Source organism: Gopherus evgoodei, chromosome 2, assembly GCF_007399415.2.
Source record: "Gopherus evgoodei ecotype Sinaloan lineage chromosome 2, rGopEvg1_v1.p, whole genome shotgun sequence".
In the NCBI taxonomy this organism is placed as follows: domain Eukaryota; kingdom Metazoa; phylum Chordata; order Testudines; family Testudinidae; genus Gopherus; species Gopherus evgoodei.
In genome coordinates this window covers 126,341,105-126,357,642 of record NC_044323.1, presented here as the reverse complement: position 1 = coordinate 126,357,642, position 16,538 = coordinate 126,341,105, and the positions used below count along the sequence as shown (strand labels likewise).

The 16,538-nt window shown below is 47.5% G+C and overlaps 1 protein-coding gene across 4 annotated transcripts in view; it reads right to left on the bottom strand.

The window, feature by feature from the left end:
* The window catches only part of SLC12A7 (solute carrier family 12 member 7), a 283,500-nt gene extending 266,962 nt beyond the window's left edge, over positions 1-16,538 (bottom strand). For all 4 annotated transcript variants that reach the window (XM_030551652.1, XM_030551653.1, XM_030551655.1 and 1 more), the window contains exon 1: positions 16,345-16,538. In XM_030551652.1, coding sequence (XP_030407512.1) covers positions 16,345-16,453 — 109 coding nt within the window. In that variant the 5' untranslated portion in view covers positions 16,454-16,538. The remainder of the gene's footprint in view (positions 1-16,344) is intronic.

The following is a 16,538-nucleotide window of genomic DNA, read 5'->3' as shown; positions in this document are numbered from 1 at the left end:
CCGCAGGGAAGGAGACCTGCTTGCTCGGGGTTCCGGGACCGAGAGAGCAAACCGGGAACGCCGCGGTTTGCTCTCGCGTTCCCGGAGCCAGCCAGCAAACCGCAGGGAAGGAGACCTGCTTGCTCGGGGTTCCGGGACCGAGAGAGCAAACCGCGGCGTTCCCGGTTTGCTCTCTCGGTCCCGGAACCCCGAGCAAGCAGGTCTCCTTCCCTGCGGTTTGCTGGCTGGCTCCGGGACCGAGAGAGCAAACCGCGGCGTTCCCGGTTTGCTCTCTCGGTCCCGGAACCCCGAGCAAGCAGGTCTCCTTCCCTGCGGTTTGCTGGCTGGCTCCGGGACCGAGAGAGCAAACCACGGCGTTCCCGGTTTGCTCTCTCGGTCCCGGAACCCCGAGCAAGCAGGTCTCCTTCCCTGCGGTTTGCTGCGTGGCTCCGGGACCGAGAGAGCAAACCGCGGCGTTCCCGGTTTGCTCTCTCGGTCCCGGAACCCCGAGCAAGCAGGTCTCCTTCCCTGCGGTTTGCTGGGTGGCTCCGGGACCGAGAGAGCAAACCGCGGCGAAGCTGGTTTCCTTTCCCGGTTTGCTCTCTCGTCCCGGAACCCCCCTTGAAGCCGCCCAACAGCGCTGCAGTGTGGCCACATCTAACACCACTTGCAGCGCTGGTTGCTGTAAGTGTGGCCACTCTGCAGCGCTGGCCCTATACAGCTGTACTAATACAGCTGTAACAACCAGCGCTGCAAAATTTTAGATGTAGACATGGCCTCAATGAAATGTTCTCATCTGAAAGAGAATACCCTATGGAGATGAATACAGACTGAAACAATAGCTCTGAGATGTATGAACTGATCCATTCATTTCAGTGGGTGTTGCCTTTCCCCCTTCCCCAGTGCTGGAAAATTTCTGAATGTGTCAAGCGTAATATCCATTTTCAGCTCCTCACTCGTTTCAGCAGTGTAATCTTAGTACATGTTCTGAGCATGCCTGTTCTAAACGCGACATCCAGAGGGGCAGGGTTTCTGCAGATCCCAGCTCATAGGCGAGGTAAGAAGTGCAGTTCAGGCCCTTCCCCGCCACCACTGAGTAAGGCAAACCCTCCCAGAACCTAGCTTCCATGAGGCTAGGGATGACACGTGTCTTAATGGCCCAGTCAGCAGTGCTCACTGGAGCTGCCAGCCAAAGTCCAGTTGGCCACAGTGGGACAGGCAGACTCGTGTCCGGCTCTGTGAGGCTCCCGAGAAAAGGCAACAAGTCTCTCTGCCGCACCAAAAATCCCTCTCAGAGCCCACAGGCTGTCCCGCACCCCTACCCTCTGCCCCAGCCCCATGTCCCCCCTCACTCTGAACCCCTTGGCCCCAGCCCAAAGGCCCCTCCTGCACCGCAAACCCCTTGTCCCTGGCCCCACCCCAGAGCCCACACACCCAGCCGGAGACCTCACCCCTCCCATACCCTGAATCCCTCATTTCTGGCCCACATCCTCATCCAAGAGCCTGTATTCCCTCCCACACACCAACCTCCTGCCTCAACCCAGAGCCCTCTCCCACACTCTGAACCCCTCGGCCCCACTCTCCAGCCCTTAGCCCCCTCCTGCAGACCAAACCCCTCATCTCCGGCCCCACCTCAGAGCCCGCACCCATAGCCAGAGTCTTCACACACACCCCTACCCCAACCCTCTTTCCCAGCCCAGTGAAAATGAGTGAGTGAGGGAGCAAGGATACAGGAGAGCACAGACGGAGGGAGGGGGCATGGAGTGAGCAGGGGAGGGGCTTTAGGCCAGGAGCATGAGTGTTTGGTTTTCTGCGATTAGAAACTTGGCAACCCTACATGAGGGGGAGAGGGGATAAGACTCCTATAGATTGCCAGGGCCCCCCAGATCCTGGCACACATACAGGGAGGAAGGGAGTAGGGCTCAGATACCCTTGAGGGAGGCGGGAGCCCCAGATTCTAGCTCATATGGGGGGGGTAGGAAGATGGGCTCAGTCCTCCCAGAAAGGCAAGCCCCCTCCAAAACCTGGCTCATATAAGGGGGCAGAGAAAGGTATTCAAACACCCAGAGGAGCAGGAAACCCCAGATCCTGGCACACACACAGCAATGCAGGGAGTAGGGCTCAGACATCCTCAGGAGGCAGAGACCGCCTGATCTCAGCACACATGGGGGGTAGGCTACCATCCATCCCCATTTACCCAGGCCCACATCTCTCACCCCTATTCCTCCCACTTCCTCCCATAAACTGCCCCCTCCTGCCAGCAAGCATACCCATCTCTTTTTGTTTAAAAAACAAAACCCCACTATATACTTTGATAACATACACCCAAATAAATAAAATAAATAAATAAAAGCCCTGACAGATTTTAGCAATATGCCATGCAACCTTTCCAAATTTCTGCCTAAGGTGGGACTTGAACAACACTGACTGGATGAGTCAGAATCAAAGAACTACTGCTTATTCCTGTCAGTTATGCAGCTCATGTGAAAATTTAACAATTCTGTTAACTTCTCTGTCTGCCTGTGCTCTCTGTAATTTTATAAGCATGTCAGTTAGCAAAAGTGGCTTGTGACCGGATAAACTAGAGAAACAAAATCTTTTTCAAATAAGTTTTAATTTGATTTTCCCCGAAGGGCTAGTTAGTACCATTAATTCTGTTGGGTTAACCTTTGAGTGTTGGTCATGTTGGTGCAATGATCTGAACCCTGATTTAATCTCTATCTGTGAGAAAATAAATGTTGCCAAATTCTCTCAACCTTAAGAAATATTGTCCCCCAGTGCCTCAGGGGGCTGTATCTCAGGAAACTGTTTGTCAAATAGCCCAAAATTTGGAGCACTGACAGTACCCAGCATACTGATGAGGCACACCAAATTTCAAGTCAATCCAAGCAACCGTGTAGACTTTAAAAAACAAAGTCTAGGTTTAAACAAAAACCTGGTCTTAACTCACTCTGATATAATAATTACTTTCATGGGGAGAAAATATTGGGAACTAAAGGGCTCTTTATTCTAGCAAAACAAGAACTTATGGCTGGAAGCTGAAGCCAGACAAACAAACTGGAAATAAGACAAGTTTTCAACAAGGAGAGTGATTAACCATTGGAACAAATTAACAAGGGAAGTGGTGAATTCTCTATCTCTTAAATGTCTTTGAATCAAGACTGGATGCCTTTCTAGAAGCTATGCTTTAAACAAAAAGGTATTGGGCTCAATCCAGGGATAACTGGGGGAAATTCAAGACTAGATCACAAGACTAATGGTTCCTTCTAGCTTTAAAAATCTATGAGAGCAAGTAGGTGTCAGAATGCAAATTCAGTTCTTTATCAGAGTAGTTGGGTGGGGGGGAACTGTACCCAAAGCAACATCAATCATACATTAAGGGAACATGTATTAAAAATCAATACTTTGTTTATGAACAGATAAGTCTGCATCAGCACCAAATCCATCCAACTAAAACCTGAAAAGCATTGAAATAAGTTCAGGGGACAAACTTGTGTGTTCCTTCCACCTTCCCATTGTCTTTCATGCACTCTACTGCTCCATAAGGCTTTAACTTCCATCTGCAATAGATATCAAAAAGCAACACATACTACAACTTCAAATTTACACACTAGTGCAAAACCTAAACAGTGGTATCATAAGCTTTACATACAAATTATATTAACAGATAAGCACATCTGGACTGTCACACACTTGGAAAGTTATTCTGCCATAAGATTGCTGAGATCATTGTTTAGGTTGTGCTAGAGTGTAAGCTTCATGAAGTTGACGTATGTATTGCTTTTGGTATCTGGTGGAAATGGAGGTGAAAGTGTATAATAGGCCATATGAAGGTGTTTGCTAATTTACTGTTCATTTATACAGCTTTAGTATACCTTAATGCAGCATTTCTCAAACTGGGGTCCTTACTCCAGGGAGTCCATGGGCCCCGCTGATCAACTCAACTCCTCCCCCTCCCATCCTGTGCCTCTTGCACAGCTGGGAACAGCACACCAGGGAATAGCTCTTCAGCAGCACCCAGGAAGTGCTGGGAGGGAGGCGGAGGAACGGGGATGGGGAGGGAAGAGGTGGAGCAGGGGTGGGACCTTGGGGATCCGCAAAAAAATTTAACATCAAAATGGGGCACCTCAGGTTGCTAAAGTTTGAGAACTGCCGCCTTAATGGATCTCTCTCCCCAGTCAGGGAAAAAGGAAGCTGCACTTATCTGGGAATGAGAGGGAGAAATTATGATGTTAACGCTTCTCCTGACTATGCTGACCCACCTGACCAGTTCAAGAGACTTTGACATGCCTCTGTAGATTCTTCATCTATAAAATTGTATCAGTTTCAAAATTACTGGAAGGACGTATAATTAGAGCAACCCTCTGTGTTTAGAAGTGATGCATGACCTGGCAGGTGGAAGGAATCTCCATGAAACACTCCATAGCCTCTGATTGACTTCTAGAAACTGAATACAGCCAGGAGAGGCTGCAGCAACATGGTACAAGTCTGTATTAAATCAGCAGATCTGCCTATCATATGGCTTCTTGTTCTGGGTCCCCCCTTCCTGCCAGTTTGACACATACCTCTCAATCTTAAAACATGTCAATGGGAAACTCCTGCAAGTGTGACAGCTGCCCTCTTGGCTGACAGTGGGATTGAGTCAATTAGCACAAGATGCTTTTTATTTCTGAGGTTAAAAAAAAGCCAGACTCAAGCTCAGAGCTGCTACAGACTCATACACCCTCTGTACATTAGCCACAGAGAGGGATGTACAACATACAGATTGGCCAATAGTGTTCAGAAGCAAAATGTAAAATACATGTATTTTGGTAATTCACAACAGAAATTTACAGATTAAAGCAAATTTGGACTTAAAAAAATTATGAAGAGGTCTTCTTACTGTGTGAATCACATGCAACCACGCCATCCTCCCAGACAGATAAGCAGTTATGTTGGAACCCCTTGACCTTCAGATTGCTATCTTGGACCCTTGTTACTTGGGCAACTGAGTAATTGCTAGTCCCTTTCTAGACTAGCCACTGGAGAGGACTAGACCCAATATTTTCCCAGAGGATTATACAACTATTTAGTAATCAGCAGTGAAATAATGGTGATCACAAATCCTGGGTTCTATCCCTCGTCTGGGAAAGGTGTGGTACATAGTGGTTAGAAATAGGATAACTAACTGGTGAAGACACTCTGAAAGACTGCATGGTACAGTGAATAAGACTGGGTTTTGTCATGTTATAGATATGAATTCTGGGTTGCAGTGACCTTGCATAAGAGCTGTAACTTATTTTTAACAAGGGGAGTGGGGTGTTCAGCAGCAATTACCTGATGGTATCCTAGATTGGAATTAATGTCCTGAGGCCTGGTCTTCACTAGAAAATTAGGTCTCTTGAACTACATAAGTCAGGGGGGTGTAAAATCCACACTCCTGAGTGGCATTGTTAAGCCGACTTAAGTCCCCATGCAGATAACACTAGGTCGACGAAAGAATTCTTCCTTTGACTTAGCTACTGCCTCCTCAGGAGGTGGATTACTTACACTGATGGGAGAACCCCTCACATCAGCATAGGTAATGTCTACACTGAAGCGCTGCAGTGGTGCAGCTGTAGTGTTTAAGTATAGACATACCTTTAGGCGATGTCTACACTAGCAAGCTTACAGCAGCAGAGTTGTACCAATGCAGCTGCACCACTGGGCACACTGTCACTTACGCCGGTTAAATTTATGTCGCTCAGAGGAGTGTTGCTGACATAAGTGGCAGTGTAGACATGGCCTTAGTCAATAATAAGGGTAGTAAATTGCATGGGAATTTAAACAGACCTTAGAAGTGAGATTTGAATTCCTGGTCTCCTCTTTCCCAGCTCAGGACATTTTCTCCTAGGCTCAGGGGTATTTGGCAATAGTTTTTGTCCCTCCCTGCTCACACCATAGCAGAATTGTCATCAATGTCAGTGGGGTTCAGACTCACACACAAATGTGCAATTATAGCTAAAATAGTATAATATGATCAATGAACAAATACTACCAATGTATAACTGATATTTGAGCAATCAGCACAAGGAACAATAATGTAGACATACAACAGATTGCAGAGAATTTTTGCATTTGTTGCAAAAGGATGACAAAGAAGGGTTCAACAATCTAATGCAACTGCCAAAAGGGATGATGATTATTCTCCATCAATTCATTTTTCATCAATCCACCATGAAAAAGTCAAATGGTACTCAAAATTTATATTCCATGTGTTATTTTTTACTATTTCAGTGACATTTTTGCAAAATAAAAGGTTTAAATCTCCTGTTAAGGTTACATCATAGATTTCAGTTTAACTATGCTTTAGTTTCATTGCACCGTAATGGAAAACAGTAGTAACAAAGTTAAACAAAACCAAAATTCTAGTATATAAGCCTCATGTAGGTAAGTGTAAAACATTCACTGGATGTGCTAGAAAATATTCACAGAAGACACTTGGTAAAATTCTGCCACAGAATTGACGGAAAAACTAAAATGATTTCTCTACCTCTGACAGCTAACTCCTGTCTACAGGAAACTACATCATCTGTTCCAGAGAATGCTTTCAAATAATTTTCATGAATGCATTTCTGTCTTAAGTATAAACAAAATTTCTTCAAATAGTTAACATTAAAATCAGACTGAAAAGCACCAGGAAAAACAAACAAACAAAAAATACCATGGAAAAGGAGTCTTGAACCACCACCACCATCCATTCCATGAAATGTCAGAGTATTCTGCTCCTGATTTAACCACAGTTAGAAAATTCTGACACTATTACTCTATTATTGCTGTATTGCTCCCTTCGTGTATTGTTCGTTTCATCCAATATACTGAACAAAACAAAGTGTTTTAAAAATGTACCCAGAAGGCTTCTGATAAAAAAAAAAAGTGTGCTATAATCTTTCATTGGATGAAATGGCCCTGAAATTAATACAATCTGTCTGGCAGACAGTCAAAAACAAACGCAAAAAACCCTTCAGAATATTGACTGCAGACCATGCATTAATAACAAAAACTATAGGAATAAATTACTCTTTGCTAGGATCATTCCACAATAGACTAAAGTTGAAAATATCCATTGAAACTCCCTTTTTTATAATAAATCAACTTGTTCACTTTTGATATCTGAGATTCTCTGAGTAGAACCATCAGTGCCAAGAAGATGGCAGAAATTAAATCCCTTTTCTGCTTGCAACACTTGAAGCTGAGAAGAGTTATATGTTTTGACAATTTGATTACCATAGTCTTTCCCCCTTCTCCCCAATTTGCCTCTCATTTTCCTCTTTTTTTTTTAAGAAGATTTTGATAATAAATATATTCTTTATCACATAATATTCTTCAGCAGAACTGGCCGCGTGTAAAATAAGTTGTTATTACATTTACATGTACAAATTTTATTTTTCATATATAAAAATAAATTAAGAAACATTATACATTAAGGTAATTTTAATATTTTCAGTGTTTGATCTATGGAGGTTGATTGATACCAGAATGACCACTTCACTATTAGTGAAACCTGGCGCAAAATGATCCTGGAGTATATAAGTTCAATTAGATAGTATACAATGCTTTTCATATTCAAGTGTTTCTTCAATCAGTGAATAGCAGAACCTTTTAAATATAGCCTGGAATAAAGACAGTCAAACTTGTGAAGAACAATGTACCCAACAAAGAACAGAAAGTAATTCCAGTGGGTACAGTTAAAACTGTATCTGGTTCCTGAGATTCAGGGATTATATTAGAGGTATAATAGTGATACCTGTTGGAATCTTTTTTAAGCATTGTAAAAATTAGTTCAGACCATCTAAATTCTTAAATCGCTTTATAATCTTCCTAGACAATCTTCAAGTAAATGTAGTTGAAAATTATGGAACTGATTTGTCAGACATTCCTTTATCCCTCCCTCCTTATACCCTGATACTATGATGCACATAAAAGTTTATAACCAATTAGTATAGGGGTGGGTTCTCATTCTTTTCATCATATAGACCAGGAGTGGCCAACCTGAGCCTGAGAAGGAGCCAGAATTTACCAATGTACATTGCCAAAGAGCCACAGTAATATGTCAGCAACTCCCCTAGCAGCTCCCCCCACCCAGCACCTCCCGTTCACCAGCAGCCCTGCCAGTCATCGCCTCCCCACCCCCCTGTACCGCCTGATCAGCTGTTTCGTGGCATGCAGGAGGTTCAGGGGGGAGGGGGAGGAGCGAGGACATGGCAGGCTCAGAGGAGGGGGTAGGAAGGGGTGGAGTGGGGGCAGGGCCTGTGGCAGATGCAGGGGTTGAGCAGTGAGCACCCCCGGCACATTAGAAAGTTGGCACCTGTAGCTTCAGCCCCGGAGTCAGTATCTATACAAGGAGCTGCATATTAACTTCTGAAGAGTCGCATGTTGCTCCGGAGCCACAGGTTGGCCACTCCTAATATAGACCATGTTAATACAGACTGCCTTGAGCACCATCTGTCTTCTCATCTGTGATCATCTAACATTCTTGTAGTAACTACAGCAATTTCTTATATGCAGGGCCCTACAAAATTCATGGTCCATTTTGGTCAATTTCACCATCACAGGATTTTAAAATTTGTAAATTTCATGATTTCATCTATTTAAATCTGAAGTTTCACAGAGTTGTAATTATAGGGGTCCTGACGCAAAAAGGAGTTGGGGGACTTGTTGCAAGGTTATTGTGGGGGCGGGGGGTGGTACTGCTACCTTTACTTCTTCACTGCTGCTGGCGGCAGCACTGCCTTCAGAGCTGGGAAGCTGGAGATCGGTAGCTGCAAGCCAAGAGCCCAGCTCTGAAGGCAGAGCCACCGCCAGCAGCAGCGCAGAAGTAAGGATGGCATGGTATGGTATTGCCATCGTTACTTCTGTGCTGCTGCTGGCCGGCACTGCCTTAAGAGTTGAGCACCCGGCCAACAGCCACAGCTCTCCGTCCACCCAGCTCTTGAGACGGCACAGAACTAAAGGTGGTAATACTGCAACCCCTCTAAAATAACCTTGTCACACACACACACACACACACACACACACACCCCTTCTTTTTGGGTCAGGGCCCCCAATTTGAGAAACGTTGGTGTCCCTGTATACTATAGGGCAGGGGTAGGCAACCTGCAGCACGTGAGCTGATTTTCATTGGCACTCACACTACCCGGGGGGCTCTGCATTTTAATGTAATTGTAAATGAAGCTTCTTAAAACATTTTAAAAACCTTATTTACTTGACATACAACAATAGTTTAGTTATATATTATAGACTTAGAGAAAGAGACCTTCTAAAAAGGTTAAAATGTATTACTGGCATGCGAAACCTTAAATTAGAGTGAATAAATGAAGACTTGGCACACCACTTCTGAAAGGTTGCCGACCCCTGGTATAGGGTAAAAGCACACAAAAGATGAGATTTCATAGGGGAAGACCAGATTTCACAATCCATGATGCCTTTTTCATGGCTGTGGATTTGGTAGGGGCCTATTTATAGGGAAAGATAACACAAGGAAAGTATTTAATGTATTTATAGCTGTCTTTAAAGCAGTTTAGCAACTGGAAACGAAGGGAAGAGCCAGAACTGTGTGACCCATCAGTGACACAAAGACCACAATTTGAAAATTTCTGCTCTAATATGTTCCAGTTGGAGGAAAAAAATGGTTACTCACCTCTCGTAACCGTTGTTCTTCGAGTTGTGTTGCTTCTATCCATTCCAATTAGAATTTGCATGCAGCACATGCACACCATCAGAAAGTTTTTCCCCTAGCAGCACCCATCTGGTTGGCTGTGGAGCCCCCTGAAATGGTGCCTTCATGGCATTCAATATATGACTTTGCCGCCCTGGCGCCTCCTCAGTTCCTTTTTGCCGGTTACTCTGACAGAGGAGAAGGTGGGCCGGTTTGGAATGGATATGAGCAACACATCTCAAAGAACAAAGTTATGAGAGATGAATAACCATTTTTTCTTCTTCTTCTAATAATTGCTCATATCAATTCCAAGTAGGTGACTCCCAAGCCTTACCTAGGTGGTAGGGTGGAATTAAGGAAACGCTGATAGTAGCACCGTTCTGCCGAAAGCTGGCGTGCCGGACAACAGCATAGGGAGAGGTGAAGGTATGCACAGAGGACCAAGTTGCTGCCCTAAAGATTTCTTGGATCAGGACCTGGGCCAAGAGCATTGCTGATGAGGCCTGGGCCCTTGTGGAATGTGCCGTAAGAGCCAGCGTCAGTACTTTGGCCAGTTCATAGCACGTGCGGATGCATGAAGTGATCCAGGAGGATATTCTTTGAGATGAGACCAGGAGCCCTTTCATCTGGTCTACCACAGCTATAAACAACTGTCTGAATGGCTTAGTGCACTTGATTTAGAAAACTAGTGCTCGCTGAACATTGAGGGAATTCAGCCTCTGCTCCTGGTTACTTGCATGAGGCTAAGGGTAAAAGACAGGCAGGAAAATGTCCTGGCTGGCATGGAAGTACGACACCACTTGGGGGAGAAAGGCCGGGTGCGGCCTGAGTTGCACCTTGTCCTTGTGGAAAACCATGTAAGGAGAGTCAGAGGTGAGGGCCTTTAGCTCAGACACCCTCCTCGCAGAAATAATGGCAACCAGGAAAGCTACCTTCCATGACAGAGACAGGAGGGAGCAGGTTGTCAGTGGTTCAAATGGGGCCCCATGAGCCTGGAGAGGACCAGGTTAAGGTCCCATGCAAGGACAGGCTGCCTGATCTGGGACGTAGGTGGTCCAGACCTTTGAGGAAGCAACCAACCATAAGGTTGGCAAAGACAGATTCACCAGACTCTCCTGGGTGGAAGGCTGACATAGAAGTGAGGTGTACCTTTATGGAGGATGCCATCAGGCCTTGCTGTTTCAGGTGTAGGAGGTACTCCAAGATGAGAGGTACAGGTGCCTGGGAGGGGCGTGTCACACTGGTCACACCAGCAAGAGAATCTCTTCTACTTTGCCAGATACGTGGCTCTTGTGGAGGGCTTCCTGCTGCCGAGGAGGACCTCCCTTACTTGTTCTGAGCACAGAAGTTCCATGGGGCTCAGCCATGAAGCTTCCAAGCCATATTCTGAACTCCTGGTAGAAAGGATGCTTCCAGGTAAATGGAGTGGGCTATGCAGAACTCCCACAGCTGGAGGGCCTCCTGGCATAGGGGGGAGGAACGGTCTCCACCCTGCTTATTGATGTAAAACATGGCAGTGGTGTTGTCCATTAGAACTGCTATGCACTGGTCTTGTAGTTGGGCCTGAAAGGCGTGGCAGGCTAGCCGCACCATCCTCAGCTGCTTGATGTTGATATGTAGGGAGAGCTCTTCCTGCAAGCACAGGCCTTGTGTCTGGAGGTCTCCCAGATGCACACCCCATCCCAGAGACAATCTGTCCGTAACCAGGGACAAGGAAGGTTGAGGGTTGTGGAAGACGATTCCTTCACACACTGCCTGAGGGTTAAGCCACCAGTGGAGGGATGGGAGGACCTGCCCTGGCACTGTGACTACTGAATTCAAGCTGTTGCACCCCGGGCAATAGGCCGAGGCGAGCCATGCCTGCAAAGGTCTGAGCTGCAGCCTGGCATGCCAGGTCACGTAATTGCAAGCCGCCGTGTGACCAAGGAGACTCAGGCACCCCCTTGCTGTTGTGGTTGGGAATTGCTGGAAGCTTTGAACTATGTACGTGATGGCTTGGAATTGGGTCTCTGGCAGAAGAGCTCGTGCCTGAACTGAGTCTAACACTGCCCCAATGAATTTTATTCTCTGGGTCAGTTCCAAGGTCGACTTCCCCAAGTTGAGGAGGACACCCAATCATTCGAACGTATAGCTGACTAAACGGATTTGGGACTGCACCTGCCCCCCAGTGCGGCCCCTGAGCAGCCAATCATCAAGGTAGGGGTATACTTGCACCTGCTATTGACAGAGGAAAGCAGCCATGACCTACGTGCACTTGGTAAATACCCAGGGGGCTGTTGAGAGGCCAACTGGCAGGACAGTGAATTGGTCATGCTTGTGGTAGACTACAAAGCGTGGGAAGCACCGGTGTGGGGGATGAATCGCTATATGGAAGTATGCATCCTTCATGTCGAGGGCAGCATACCAGTCTCCCGGATCCTGGGAGACCATGTGCAACTTCAACTTTACCATTAATTTGTTGAGTCCGCACAGATCTAGAATGGGTCTGAGACCCCCCCTTGGCCTTGGGAATTAGGAAGTAGTGGAGTAGAATCCTTTGCCGCTTATCTCCTGAGGAACCTCCTCCATAGCTCCCATGGCAAGGAGCACCTGCACTTCCTGGATAAGGAGTTGCGTGTGAGAAGGATCACTGAAGAGGGGGGTGGGAGGGAGGGTAGGAGCAGAACTGGAGAGAATACCTCACTTTAACCATGCAGAGGACCCAGCAGTCCAAATTTATTTGTGACCAAGCACAGTAGAAGTGGGACAGACAATTCAGAAAAGATGCGGAAGGATCTGGAATCAAGGCTGGTGCACCGTCCTCGGGCGCCCCTTCAAAAGGCCTGCTCGGAACCCAGTGATAATTTAGTCGGGCCTTGGTCCTGCCAGGAAGCGGGGTTGGAAGGCTTCCTTCTGCCATTCCTGCCCCTTCTCCTGTAAAAGTCTTGCCTCAGCCAAGGAGGATAGGAGCACTGCTACTGCTGTTGGGGCTTGAAGTGTTTGCATGGGGTTGCATAGCAGCCCTTGAATCTTTTAGGTTACGCAGCCAAGAGTCAGTCTGCTCCGTGAACAGGCCCGCCCCATCAAAGGTAGGTCCTGCATCATCTGCTGAATCTCATGAGGAAGGCCGGAGGCCTGAAACCATGAGCTACACCTCATGAAGATACCGGAGGACAAGGTGCGCACCGCCAACTCTGCAGCATCCAGTGAGGCCTTTAAAGAGGTCCGTGCCACCGCCTTGCCTACCTCCACTATAGTTCCAAACTAGTCGCTGGACTCCATTGGCACCAGCTCCTTGAATTTGAGCATTGAGTTCCAGGAGTTAAAATTATACTGGCTCAGAATTACCTGCTGATTGGGAATCCTGAGTTGTAGCCCCCTCATCGAGTACACCTTACGCCCAAATAAGTCCAAGCACTTGGTGTCCTTAGACTTAGGTGCTGAGGCTTGTTGCCCCTGCCGCCTCTCCTTCTCGTTCACTGCCACAGCCACCAATGAACAAGGCTGTGGTGGCATGAAGAGATATTCGTACCTCTTCAATGGAACGAAATGCTTCCTCTCAGTGCCCTGCCAGATGGTCTTGGCATTGGCCTGTATGGTCCTGATGAGGGGCAGAGCCACCCGTAAAGAACCTTCTGCAGCCAAAATGTCAACCAGCATGTCCTCTGACTCCACCACCTCCTTGGCCTGCAGAGCCATGTTGCGCGCCACCCTGGAGAGGTCCTGGTGGGTGCAGCTATCTATGGTGGGCAGTCCGGAGCCAGAAATGCCCACAACAGCCTTGTCTGGGGAGGAGGACAAGGAGACTAAAAGGGGAACAGGGTCCTCCTGTCCCTCCTGCTCATCAGGAAACTCCTATCTCATTGACTGGACCAGAAACTGGAGCTGGTTCTATGAGAAGGCAGGGGCACAGCACCTCCTCAGCACCCCTAAGGGTGGGGTGACTGGTGGAAGCCTCCGGCACCAGCAGTTCATGGTGGTATGCCCACAGGGTTCAAAATGGCCACTGTGCTGGTCCCTGCTACTGCAGGCTACGGCCCTGCCTCCACCTCAGAGCATCCATGGCCTGACCAGTGTCAGCCCCACTCTGAGTATCTACGTTCCGCCTCTGCATCTGAAGACCAGGATCGAGATTGCAAAGGCCAGGGCAATGCCGAGCCAAGCTGATCCTGGGAGTGGTGCCGTGATGCCAGAGAGCGGTGTTGTAAGAACTTGCCAGAGGTCTTGCCATGCCAGCGGAGGCTGAGGTCTAAGTGCTGCCTCCATAAATCTTGAGTCAAAAGTCTTGCTCCTTTTTTCTGGAGCAAAAGCCCTTACAAATCCTGCACCGATCGGGTTGGTGAGCCTCCCCCAGACACTTTAGACAAGCATTGTGGGGATCACCTGTTGGCATGGGCTTGCTGCAGGACTTGCAGGGCTTGAACCCTTGGGACTTGGATATGTAAGCCCTCCCAAGGAAAAGCAGCTGGGACAGAGGGTAAACCCCCCAGCCCAACTGCTAACTACTAATACTAACTAATAACTAAGTAATATGTATAGAAAACAAAAAACAATGAAGCTAGGGAAATGTGGTAGGACTTGCTAAGCAAGACACCAGACTTCCAATGACCATCACTGGTGATAAGAAGGAATCAAGGAGGCGCCGGGTTGGCAGGGTCATATATTGAGCGCCATGAAGGCGCCACTCCAGGGTGCTTCACAGCCGACCCAACGGGTGCTGCTAGGGGAAAAACTTTCTGACTATGTACATGGCGCACCTAACTGGAATTGATATGAGCAATCACCCAAAGAAGAACAATGTATTTTAATAGAATTTACAATTAAAGAAGGATGATTTGTGGGAAAGCATTGCTAATATATTGTTCCATTGCACTCAATCATTTTCAAGGCAAATCTTCAAGATGACTATTTAACCCCGTTACAGAATTGATTAGTTTCATTAGACCCTCCTTTTTCCTTTACACAAATGTACCGTCTTGCTCTTCCCTCAAACTTGAATCACTACCATTCAGGCAGATGCAATTTTGATGGCAGCACCTAGTAGCCTAAATTACTGGCACCTTAGTGCCTAGTGGCAGGAAACTGTCCAGCACAGCAGGAAATGATCTGTGTACGGTCCTTGCCAGCAAATGCATGGCTGAACAGATATGTGGTCTAAGAACAGTAGTGGTGTGAACCCCATATTTACCAAAGATAACATGTACCATCTTCCCAATATTTGCAGTAATGCAGAGCACCTTCCCTCCTATTGAGCCACTCTCCTTCCTTTTCATCTCTGTAGCAAGTTAGAGCAATTGCTTATATGGGTTTCTAATATTAGTAGCATTTATGTATCTGTCTTCCAGTTGTCTTTTTCTTTGGAGGCGGGGGGGGGGGGGTGGGAATAGCCACACTGGTTACTTTTGCTCTTCATTTTGTTTCCCCACTCTCTCCCCCGCCCCACATACTTTTTTAGCACACTTCCCACAACCTCTTCTGCATAAGATAAGTCCCTGCCACTTGATTCTTTATGAGGTATTGTCAACCACTTGTTCTATTCCTTCTACTCTATGGGGTTCTCAAGCTGGGGGTCAGAACCCCTCAGGGGGTCACAAGGTTATTACATGGGGGGTCGTGAGCTGTCAACCTCTACCCCAAACCTCACTTTCCCTCCAGCATTTATAATGGTATTAAATATATTAAAAAGTGTTTTTAATTTGTGGCAGGGGGTTGCACTCAGAGGCTTGCTATGTAAAAGGGGTCACCAGTACAAAAGTTTGAGAACCACTGCTCCACTCCACTGGACATCCTGCCCACTGCCTCATTTCTTTTTCCCACCTATGGCTAGCAGCTCCAGTCCACCTCCAGAAAGCATCTCCTTCCTTGTGTGCCTATAGAGCAAAAGCACATAGTAGACCAGCGGTCGGCAACCTTTCAGAAGTGGTGTGCCGAGTCTTCATTTATTCACTCTGATTTAAGATTTCACGTGCCAGTGATACAGTTTAACATTTTTAGAAGGTCTCTTTCTATAAGTCTATAATATATAACTAAACTATTCTTGTTTGTCAAGTAAATCAGGTTTTTAAAATGTTTAAGAAGCTTCATTTAAAATTTAATTAAAATGCAGAGCCCCCGGACTGGTGGCCAGGACCTTGGCAGTGTGAGTGCCACTGAAAACCAGCTCGTGTGCTGCCTTCAGCACCCGTGCCTACCCCTGTGGTAGACGCTACTCCTTTTTGTTTTCAGCTGCTCTAAAATCACCTGGAGAAACAACTAGAAACAAAGAGAATCTAATCCTATATGCCAAGAGCCACTGCACTGGCCCATCCTGCTCTGCGCCCGGATAAGTCTCCCCACAACAATCCTCCCAGAGCTACAGGCCAATACCCTACGGCAGCTACCTATTCACCTGGATCGTGCGCCAGACGGTTACGTTTAGTGGCCAGAAGAGCTTCCATGTACTCTGGAGGCTGAACGGCCCCTGCAAAGCGCTGCTTGGAGGAGGAGGAAACTCCGGAGACTGAGTTTGCTGCCTCCAGGTAACTGAAAGGAAACACTGCCCACAAGCAGAGCCAGGACTGGGCTAGGAGCTGCCGCCGGCAGGGCCTTTTGTGTGCAGATCCGGCTCCTGCTGTGTCTTAATCCTAACTCAGGTGTGCAGCTCCCCCCCCCCCCCCCGCAGCTCCCCGCTCGCCCCCCGATGCCGGGGGGGCTCAGCCCCACTGACTCACCCGGCTCCCCGGAACTGCACTCCGCCAGCTGCTGGTTCGAGTCCTCCAGTGGCCGGCTGGGCTGCGGTTCTTGCCCCTCCACCGGCACTACCGTGAAACTGGTGGGCATTGTCTTCCGACCTGGCAGCACCAGGACTCCGCGCTCAGAGCTCGGGAGCTTCGGGGCGTTGGCGGCGGCGGCGGCGGCGCCTGCT